At 57.6% G+C, this 11,053-nt stretch overlaps 1 protein-coding gene across 2 annotated transcripts; it reads left to right on the top strand.

The window, feature by feature from the left end:
* The first annotated feature begins 111 nt into the window (after positions 1 to 111).
* FOXA3 (forkhead box A3) lies at positions 112 to 7,013 on the top strand. Of its 2 annotated transcripts, XM_054588478.1 has the most exons (3): positions 278 to 292; positions 4,243 to 4,361; positions 5,262 to 7,013. In XM_054588478.1, the coding sequence occupies exon 3, from the start codon at positions 5,292 to 5,294 to the stop codon at positions 6,264 to 6,266; it is 975 nt and encodes a 324-aa protein (XP_054444453.1). In that variant the 5' UTR covers positions 278 to 292; positions 4,243 to 4,361; positions 5,262 to 5,291; the 3' UTR covers positions 6,267 to 7,013. The 2 variants fall into 2 exon arrangements, with proteins under 2 accessions (XP_054444452.1, XP_054444453.1); XM_054588477.1 differs by lacking the exon at positions 4,243 to 4,361 and having other exon boundaries at positions 112 to 292.
* The last annotated feature ends 4,040 nt before the right edge of the window (positions 7,014 to 11,053 follow it).

An 11,053-nucleotide genomic window follows, 5' to 3' on the forward strand; every position in this document is an offset into this window, starting at 1 on the left:
GGGGGCGCCCCAGTCCGAGCGCGGGAGGGGAGGGCGGGGGCGGGGGGGGGGTGTCCCGACTATAAAGGTTGGCCGCCTCCCGGGGCGCCCTGGACGGCGGGGACCCTGGCCAGTCGGACGGGCGGGTGCCGGTCGGAACTCGGGCCGTGTGGGCTGGGAGATCCGAAGCGCTTGGTTCCCCCCCGGGCCGGAGCGGGGGCAGGTGGGGGCGCAGGCCCGGGGGATGCTGGGCTCGGTGAAGATGGAGGCTCATGACCTGGCGGAGTGGAGCTACTACCCGGAGGCGGGCGAGGTGTGTCCGCGGGGATGGCGGAGCGGGAAGTGGGGGACAGGAATCAAGGTGCGGGCTTAAATGGGCTCAAGGACCGGGGTGTGGGCTCAAATGGGGACCCCAACTAGAGCTGAGGAGCAGAGGAACTAGAGACACCGAGACCAGGTGTAGGAGTGAGGGAGCGCCGTTTCCCTCGGGCTAGTCGGAGTGAGGGATAAATGAGAGTCTGGAAAACTTAGGCAAGGGCCAGGGTACGGCTTAAACGTGAGGCTTCGACGTTGGCGGCTCCAAATGCAAGGGAGGAAAATTAACAAACTAAATCTAGGACTCAGACCTCCAGGATAGCAGGATAGGGGAAGAGCTGGGGGATTAGGAAGTGAGTCAAAATCGGGGGAAAAGACAGGAACTAAGAGATGGAAGAGGGAGGTCACCATTAAGAGAAGTCAGAAGTGGGAGCTCAGGTTAGAATCTAGTGTTCGAGATGGGAGTTCTGGGGTAGAAATCGGAACTGGAGTTCAGGGATGGAGTGGGGTCTAAGATAAGGTCAGAAATGAGGGTTAGTGCTCAGGGATAAGAGAGAGAGTTTGGTTTTTTGAGTATGAAATAACAGGTGGGTTAGAGTTGGGATTCAGATGGGGGGGGCCCGATGGGGTAAGAGGTGGGAGCGGAAGTGTAGGAGAGGGTCATTTTCCATTCCCCACCCCCCATCTCTACTCCTGACCCTTACCCCTGCCAACTGAACTTCACTGGTTTAATTGTTATTAAAGACCCTCAGCAGGGATTCTTCTTGTTGGAGGCTGGAGGGTTTCAGGTTTCGCACCTCTTCCAGTAATCTCCAGTAATTGCTAATGTCCTCACCAGCCCCATTTCTTACTAGACCACCCTGGATTAGGGGGGCGGGGTAGATCTTTAATTCCCTCACCCCAGCAGCCAGAAAGTCCGCCCCCAAGTCTAACTCCCATTCCTCTCGTTGCAAGGACTCCTCCTTAGCTCACTCTCTCTGTCGTCAGCATTGTGAAGCGGAGTAGGGAGCGGGGTCCTCATTGAGGGTTATGGGGACCTGGACTCTTAAATTCTGACCTGGAAGGGGATTGTGGGCTTGAGGTGGGGGAGGGAGGCTGGGATGGCTGAGTTCTCCAAGGGGACTGAGATCTGGGGGTCCCAGGGGCCCCCATGTGCCTGAGTTTTGGGTCTGGGGTTTGAAGCTGGGGAGTGAGACTCCTGGATCCCCAGGCCTGCGGGGCTTGGCATGGTGCCTGGGAGGGGCCCGTCCTGGGGCTGTGGAGGTGTGAGGTGCACGTGGGGTGGGGCAGGCTGACTAGGGAGGGGTCTGGGGGTGTTGGGAGGGTGGAGACTGGTGGCTGGAGGTATCAGGAGGCAGAGATGAGGTCGGGAGTGAACGTTCCCAGATAGTGGGGGAATCCAGCTGGACCCCCAGAGCGTTCCGAGTTTGGAAACATGATTCAAGGGAACCAACAGGAAATCAGTGTCTAGGTGGGCACATCTTAAGTAAATTGTGGGGGAAGGGGGTGTCGGATAGAGGAGTCTGAAGTGTAGGGGATATTTTGTGTGGAAATTTTGTCAGAAATGGAGGGGCAGCCCAGGGATGATCAGCTCTTGGGGGCATATTTGGGAAGAGTTGACTTGGCGGGGGCTGGAGAGGGAAATACTGTCTGAGGGCCTCCCCAGCCTTCTCATCAGCTGAGCCACCTCCGCCCCTTGGGTCAGAACAGCAGGGAGAGAAACATTTACACTCACTCAGCAGCTGAGAGCCGAGAGGCCCCCATACTGCTTCTGGCCCTTCACGCCTTCTTGCTAGCTTGATGTTGACACCCCCCAGGCTGGCTCCCTGTCTAGAAGGAAATTGTCCCCGCTGGCCTCCAATTCTCACAGATCAGCCGGTCGGACTACTCCCCCCGCTTTAGAGATGGAAAACCTGAAGCTTCCTGGAGTGTTGGGGGCTGTGCGGGGTCCTGGGTGGAAACTGGGACTAGGAATCAGGCTGCTGGCTTCACACCACCTTCCCCTGCTCCCTGTCACACCCTCCTCCAGAGACAATAAGGAAATGAAAGGGGAGAAATTTCAGCCTCCTGGGGTACAGGTCCTTTGAGGGCTTCCCCCCAATCTCAGCCCCGCCCTGGCAGGGAAATCCGGCTCAGACCCGGACACTGGGGGTTCATCCCAGCCCCGGGGCGTGGGAAAGCCTACGGTGGATTAGGGCAGCTGGAGTACTGGAGGTCGGACCTCAAGGAGGACTTCCGGGGGGGTAGGTAGCTGGGAAAGGAGGGCCCCAGGGTCCTCACCTGTCTTCCTCTGTGATACACTGTGATGCAAGAAAGTCTGACTGAGCTGGCAAAGTGGGAGGGGGTTGGAGAGGGATTTAGGAACTCTCTGTAGCTCCCATGAATCTGTCCGCGTCCCCCCTCATCTCTCCTTCCTGGGAGGGGGCCAGGCTACCCGACCAGGAGGGAGCCCAGTGCGTGGGGGAGGGGAGTGGCTGTGGCTTCTGTTTCAAGGTGAGGCTTCTGGAGAGAGGGGGACACTGAGGGAAGGGGGCAGATGGTCACAAAGGTGCTGAAGGAGAGAGATGGGGTGGCTGAGGAATGGGGGAGAGGGAGACAGAGGGAGAGATGGGGTGGGGGAGAGAGTGACAAGGTTAGGGAGAGTCAGGGGCCAAGAAAGGCAGAGGAGGGGACAGCAGGGAGGAAAGAGGGGAAGAGAGGAAGGACGAGAGTGTGGGGAGCAGAGAGGGAAAGGGAAAGACAGGAGAGAGACACGTGGGCAAGGGGAGGGGGAGAGGGAGAGAGGTGGATGGACAGACACAGAGACAGGGAGAGTCAAAGAGGTCCCGGAGGGACACCTAACAGCGAGAGGAGTTTCTGACTGGAACTCAGACCCAGGTTGGTTGCCCACTGTCCCTGACTCCCAGGCCGGCCCCGGCAGTTCCCTTTTGTCTCTGGACATGATGACCCACTACCTCACAGCAAAGGTGGCTCCCACAGAGCTACAGCAGCACCCCCAAGGCCACATGGCAGGGGCAGGGGGCAGGGAGCAGGGTAGCCCGGCAGTTGAGGGACTGAGGGGAGAGGACGGAAGGAGAAAATACACAGAGCAAGAGAAATCACCATTCACCACACTTCCCACTTTCCGCATCTCGTTCACGTCCCGCTGGACTGCCAGCCTCATGAGGGCAGCCACTTGAGTCGGCTTGGTCGCGGCTCTCACAGTGTGGCCCGGGCCACCGGTCTGGGGCCAGGCTGCCTGGACTCAGATTCCCGGTTCTGCCCCTTCCTTGCTGTGGGACCCCGACAAGCTCTCTGGGACTGGGCTTGCTCGGCTGCAGAATGGGGGTCACAGTGGCGCCCCCCATCTTGCGGTTGTGAGGATGAAGGGGGCCTTTCCATGTGGTGCTGGGAGCAGTGCCTGGCGCCGGAGGTGGCCAGTTAATGCTGAGAGGATAGAAGGCTGCGTGGAGGGTCCCTTAAAGGGATGGAGCAATGTCTGCCGTATTTCACAGGCGCACATTTTTTTCCCCATTTGAACGTTTCTGAAAATGAAATGGGTTTTACAGCCAGTGGTGTCTAGGGATTATCATTTACAGTGGGTTTTTTACCCACTCTTACTGATACTTACTATTGCAGTTTACTAACAATGATGCCTTAGATTTGATGAGATACTGGGTTCGGCACAAATAACGCCTCTTGTTTATTACATAAAAATCTTTTACAAAATCATAAGCACATAATTTTTCAACATAACAATATCACACTCAAGCACACCATATGACATTTTAGGTGACGTGTTCAAACTAAAACTAGAAATTATTACGCCCATATTATTACCCTACCAACCACACTCAAGCCAGCATTACTTCTGCCGGACCCTGTAGATAGTAAATAGATGATGTGAGGTTGAAACACAATTTCTGATAGTTATACATTTTTAAAAGATGTTATTTATTTTATTTTTAGAGAAAGGGGAAGGGAGGGAGGAAGAAGGAGAGAAACATTGATGTGAGAGAGAGACATCGATCCGTTGATCGGTTGCCTCTCGTACATGCCCCCAGCCAGGAACAGGACGCGCAACCCAGGTGTGTGCGCCGACCGGTAATCGAGCTGGCGACCTTTCACTTTGTGGGATGACGCCCAATCAACTGAGCCACACCAGTGAGGGCGATAGTCAAACATTTTTGACCTATTAAAAACTCATTTTATAACCTAAAAGATGGAGAGAGAGTCCACGTATAGATTACGATATTAGATAAATCCGTAGGTCTCGGTTTTTTGGATCTCAGGACCCCTTAACGCTCTTAAAAATTATTGAGGACCCCAAGTCATTTGCGCTGGAGTGGGTTATGGCCATCTTAGTGGTTACCGCATAAGAAATAAAAACGGAGAAAAAATTTTTTAACGTATTAATTAGTTTTAAAATAGCAATAATTTCTTAGTGTAAATGGTGTATTTTTATTAAAGTAACTATATTTCAAAACATGTAGCGAGGGGCACGGCACTGTTACAGCTTTGTGAATCTGCACCGTGCCAGGCTCCACGGCAGGGGCTGGGTTCGCAGAGCTGCTCCTGCCTTCGGTCTGCAGCAGCGTCCCGTGGCCGGTGGCCTCTGGCAAACTCCGCTGTGCACTCAGGAGAGAAAGGGAGTGAAGAAGGCCAGTCATATCTCAGCATCATCTGAGAACGGTTCGACCTCCTGGACACCTAGACCCGAAAAGGTCTCGCAGATGCCCCCGGGTGTCCTGGACTACACTTTGAGAACCGCTTTAAGCACAAGCTTCAGCGTGTTGGAGCATGGGGGGCGCAGCGCACAGGGAGGGGGAGAGACTTCAAGAGACAGCTGTGAACAGAGAAAAGTAAGGATGGAAGGGACTCAGGTAGCGACAAGACAGGCAGAGGGACACGCAGCGGACCCAGCAGCCCTGTGCTGAGCCGCGAGCTGGGCCTCACTGACCCCTCCCCCTCTCTTTCTCTCCACGCAGGTTTACTCTCCAGTGACCCCAGTGCCCACCATGGCCCCCCTCAACTCCTACATGACCCTGAACCCTCTGAGCTCTCCCTACTCCCCTGGGGGGCTCCCTGCCTCCCCGCTGCCCTCAGGACCCCTGGCGCCCCCAGCCCCCACAGCGCCCCTGGGCCCTGCCTTCCCAGGCCTGGGCGCCAGCAGTGGCGGAGGCAGCAGCTCAGGGTATGGGGGCCCGGGCCCGGGGCTGGTGCATGGGAAGGAGATGCCAAAAGGGTACCGGCGGTCCCTGGCACACGCCAAGCCGCCCTATTCCTACATCTCGCTCATCACCATGGCCATCCAGCAGGCGCCAGGCAAGATGCTAACCCTGAGCGAGATCTACCAGTGGATCATGGACCTCTTCCCCTACTACCGCGAGAACCAGCAGCGCTGGCAGAACTCCATCCGCCACTCGCTGTCCTTCAACGACTGCTTCATCAAGGTGGCCCGCTCCCCAGACAAGCCAGGCAAGGGCTCCTACTGGGCCCTGCACCCCAGCTCAGGGAACATGTTTGAGAATGGCTGCTACCTGCGCCGCCAGAAGCGTTTCAAGCTGGAGGAGAAGGTGAAGAAAGGAGGCGGCGGGACCTCCACGCCCAGGAACAGTGCAGGATCTGCCGCCTCGACCGCCACCCCAGCTGCCACCGCCACCGCCACCGTCACCTCGCCTCCGCCCCAGCCTCAGCCCCAGCCTCCACCCCCCGAGCCTGAGGCCCAGGGTGGGGAAGATGTGGGTGCTCTAGACTGTGGCTCACCGCCTTCCTCCACACCCTATTTCACCGGCCTGGAGCTCCCAGGGGAGCTGAAGCTGGATGCTCCCTACAACTTCAACCACCCTTTCTCCATCAACAACCTGATGTCGGAACAGACACCAGCACCCCCCAAACTGGACGTGGGGTTTGGGGGCTACGGGGTGGAGGGTGGGGAGCCTGGGGTCTACTACCAGGGCCTGTATTCCCGCTCTGTGCTTAACGCATCCTAGCAGGGAGGTCGGGAGCGTGGCGGGTGGGGTATGGCTGGCGCTCACACCATCTGGCTGTTGGGGCCTGATTCTCCTGGTGACACTTTGTTTGTCCCTGCCAGTTAACATCTTGGTTGGGCTATTACTGTGGTGACTGCCGCTTCTGTGGGCATCATGGCGGTCCGTTGGGTACTGTGATAACTGCCTTGGACGTCTGGGTGGGCCAACAGCTACTGTGAAGACTGCCATGTTGATTGATATTGGTTGACCCACTGGGTGCCCTGATGGCCGCTGTAGAGGATGACGTCTTGGGTGGCCCTTTGGACACGGATGGACATCCTCTTGGCCGATCCTTTGGTTGCAAGGGTGATGCTGTTTCAGTTGCATCTTCTTTGGAGCACTGGGTGCTATGATCACTTTCTTTGGGTGGATTTCTTGGCCTCGTGGGCGCCAAGTCAGCCACTGTCCCGCGTAACATCTGTTTCGGTCCCCTGGGTGCCGTGGTGGCCGCCATATTGGCTGGCTGACATAATCGCCGACCCATCGTGCACCGCGGCCTCCTGCGCTGGCCGTGCCGTCACTGTCTCTCGGGTGTGAGTTGAGCGAGGGATGGAGATGAGAATGTTCCTTGGTTCCCTCTGGAGCCCATTCCCCGCTCTGGTTCAGGAGAAACCAGAAAGGACTGTTCGGGGTGGGGGTTTCTACTGAAGTCTGGGTCTTGCCTGGGAAGTGGGGTACTGGCTGTGTTTGAACATTAAAGGCACCATTCCCGCCTCACACAGAACGTCTCTTTTCCTTGGTGGATGGGCCCTGTGGAACTTGAACCCCCGAACTGCTGCCTTCCTGTCCCCAAGAGCTGGCGGCCTCTGGGGGAGGGGCTCGGGGAGGCATCGACCTGACCTTTGGCTCTTCGCTGTCCCTGACCCCAAGGACAGTTTGCTCACAGATAGCGGCCCCCGCAGCAAAGGGGCCAGGGCCGCAGGGGGAGGTGGCTGTGCAGTGACCAAGGCCACCGCCCCACCCCCGCTTCGCAGACACACACCTCCAGCTCTGAGGCTCGGGGAGCCCAGGGGCTGCTCGGTTTTTGGTTCAGCTGTGGAGGAGGAGAGGGGACAAACAAGGTGTTACTTGAAAGAGACTGTGTGTCGGAGCCTCTGGTTCCTCACTGTACCTACTGAGGCCCCACGGGGTGCTGTCTGTTGCTTCTGTCTCTCGTCCTGTGGGTTGGTATGTCTGCTCCTACTCTGGGTGTGTGCTTCCTGGGGGGGCCTTAGGAATCAGACTCTGGCGTGTGTGTCTTTATTGGGTTGTGTGCGTGGTTCTCTGGGTCTCACACTGTTATGCGTGTTTGTTAGTTTGTCTGCATACCCGTTGTCTCAAAGAGTCTGTGTGTGACTCTGTCCGTGTTGCGGGTGTTCCTGTCATTGTATGTTTCATGTGTCTCTGTGTCAGCGTCTGTCTGTCTGTCTAAAAGAAAGGCTGCTGGTGTCTGTGTGTGCCTGTCACCGCTGTATGGGGGTCAGCTGGCCCTGGTGTGTGTCTGTCACTTGCAGGAGGGTGTGCAGGGACGGAGCTGGGTTCTCCTTTGGCCTCTGGGTGCCTGTTCCTGCAGGTCTCTCCGTAGGCTCTGGGTCTGTCCATCACTCATGTTCTGAGGACATGGCTCTCTCAGAAACACACTTCACAACTGTGCACTTCGTGCCCCTCATTTCACTGAGTAGAAACTGAGGCCCAGAATGGGAAGGGACTGGACCAAGGTCATTCGGCCAGTCAGGAGCAGGTGGTCTGTAGTGTGTCTTTTCCTTTTTACACATCTGTCTTTCTCGGTCATTGGCTCTCTCACTCATTCATTTATTCAGTCATTCGAAGACCAAAGGCTGTCTGTTTATCCATCCGTGTGTGTGTGAGCTCTTTCCCAGTTTCTGTGTCCATCTTTCTCTTTGTCTCAGTGTCATTTCTCTCCCATCACTCAGTCCCTAACCCTCTTTCTGTGCCTTTATCTCTGTCCCTTGTTTTTTGTTTTTTAAATTTTTTATTTACTGATACTAGAGAGAGTGAGAGACAGACATCCACTCATTTATGCTTCCTTGGTTGATTCTTGTATGTGCCCCAACCAGGGATCGAACCCAGAACCTTGGCGTATTGGGATGACGCTCTAAGCAACTGAGCTACCCTGCCAGGGCTCTGGCCCTTGAATTTTTTTTTTTTAAACTGTTCTCTCATTCTCTGTCTCTCACACATGGTCTGCCTTGCTCTTTTTCATTCTCTGCATGGCTTTGCCTCTGTCTCCCTCTCTGGGTCTCTGGGTCTTCCTTTTCTCTCTAGGGGACTCTAGGGGACTTCCTTAGGGGGCCACCTCCCTGTACTCCTTTGGATCTCTGGCCTCTCTCCTGCTCCTCTGGTCCCCCTCTCCCAGCTCCCTAAGTTTCCGCTCCTACCTGCCACCTCGCACTGGCCGGGCCCTCTATTTCTGTCGCTGTGCCCGCCCTGCCGGCTGCGTGTCACCCCCGCCCCCTGCCGCGCTGGCTCCCTGTCAGCCGTCCCACCAGCCTCGCTGTCCTGGGCAGGCTGGGGAATTCCTCCTGGTTCCTGGAAAAAACAACTGGGGCCGAGAGAAAGGCCCTCAGTCTCCCCGGGCGCCCGCCCCCCTCCCTCGGGCCTGGGGGTCTCTCCCCGAGTCGAGTCGGCCGGCCTGAGGCAGGAAGCCCTGCGGTTTCTGGCTTCTCCCAGGCGGCCTCCGGATCTGGCCCCCGCCCCCCGCCCGGCCAACAGCCCAAATATTATTCCGCAGGAGGAGTCGGTGGCAGCGGGAGGAGGCCCAGGCTGAAAGAGGCTTTCAGGGCGGCCAGGCCTGGGGCTTCCTGTCCCCAGGCTTGGGCCTCAGGCCGCCCCAGTGGGGACCTCAGGTGGCCGGAGGGGCGGGTGTTGTTGTAGGGTCCTGGGGGGAGGGTGGGGCCATCCGTCAGGGTGTCTCGTGGCCACCGGCTCGGCTGGCGTGGGCAGGTGTGACCCCCACCCCAGGGACAGCCGGCTGATGTCCAGCGTGGAAAAGTACCACGGTCAGACGTGGGATGCATGGACAGACATGAGGACGCCAGGGATCAGGGATGGAGGGATAGCCATGGGGACACAGAGGAGCCTGGGCCGGGAGCACCTGGACCTAGACGCAGTCTGTGGGCCTGAGGCAACATGGTCCAAGGAAGGGGCCCACGGGTGGGGAGACGGGCCCAGGGCAGGGTCGCTGCAGCGGGCCGAGGGCCATCTGCCTCGGGAGGCAGGAGATGATAAAGGCGACGAAAACAATAATAGCTGCTGGGGTCACCAGATGCCAGGCACTGTGTGAACACCTGACAAGCCATAAACCGAATCCTCCCCAGCCCCCATTTTATTACAGGTGAAACCGAGGCACAGGCAACATGCAACGAGCGACATGACTTGCCCCCCACCACACAGCCAGTGCTGAGCAGGGAAACCAGGGCTCAAACCCAGCCAGCCTGGCAGAGGGTCAGCTCCCTTGACCGCCGAGCTGTTCTAGAGCCTGAGAAGGGCCACAGCGGCTCAGGGCCCTGGGGCCCCAGCCCCCACCGGCACCCCCGCTCCCGCCACAGCCCGTTGAGGGAGGGGAGCTCTGGAAGCCCGTGGTCCGGGCAGTTTAAGGGTGAAGAGTGTGTATGAGCGTGTCCATGTCAATGCGTCTCTGGGTGCCAGGCATGTATCCTGGTGTCATTGTGTCTGTGGGCTCATAATATGCCAACTGTGAGGTGCCTGGTCACCGCATTAGCGTGTGCTGTTTGTGCCTGTGCATCTCTGCGTCAATGTCTGTCACTGGGTTTCTGTAGATGTTGCAGTTCGGGTCACCGCGTATGCGTGTGTGTTACTGTTTCGTCATTGTCTTCTGTGTGTCTGTCACTGTGTCCTGTCACTGTCGGTATTTTGTTGCTGTGTCTCTGTGCCTAACAACACGTTTGCCTATCACTGTGTCCTGGTGTCCATTACTGTGTGTCTGTCACAGGGTCTGTTACAGTGTGTCTTTGTCACTGGGCTCTGTGTGTCTGTTTGTGTCTCTGACACTTGAGGTCTGCCTATATCTGTCTCTGTGTGTCACCACGTCTGTCCCTCTATGTGTCACCATCTACCCAGGTGTCACCGGGTTACTCACTGCCCAGGCCACAGGTGGGTGTGTCGGGCCCGCTGGTGCCCGAGCTGGGGCCCAGCCCATCCCAGCCTCCGCGGGCCAGGCCGGGCGCCTGTGTGCAAGGCCTGCCCCTGGTAAACACCAAGATCCGGAACCCAAGGGCCACCTCCCTCACCTCCACCCCTGCCCCTCAGCCTGCCCTGGACTGGGCTGGACCAGAGTCCCACAGGCAGTGCCCCCACACTGGACACGTGCCCTGCCCTCCCCCCACCCCCGGCCCCCAGCCGCCCCAAGCCCCAGCCCTGGCCCTGCCCTGTCTGTCTGCTTCTCCCTGTGTGCCTCTCCAGGGGTCGGCTGGCCTCTCTGTTTCTGTCCCTACTTCCTCTCACCTGGCTTTCTCTGTGGCTTTGCCTTTCTCTACAATGACCCTTGTCTTCATTCTGCCACTGACTCTCTCCCTCGAACTTTCCTGTCTTGTCTCAGGGAAGTCTCACTTCTCCGTGTGAGCCAGCCTACTCTCTGCCAGCTCTAACTCTGAGACTCTCTGCCCGTCTCTCTCTCACACTCACTTTTTAAGTTTCTCTCTCTCCTTCTGTCACTGTGTCCCTCTCAGCTCCGACCTCTCCGTGTCAGCCATGATGTGTGTGTGCCTCAGAGCCCCCAGCCCCCACAG

Source organism: Pteronotus mesoamericanus, unplaced genomic scaffold, assembly GCF_021234165.1.
Source record: "Pteronotus mesoamericanus isolate MK-2021 breed Mesoamerican mustached bat unplaced genomic scaffold, CSHL_Meso_final scaffold_137, whole genome shotgun sequence".
Classification (NCBI taxonomy): Eukaryota; Metazoa; Chordata; class Mammalia; order Chiroptera; family Mormoopidae; genus Pteronotus; species Pteronotus mesoamericanus.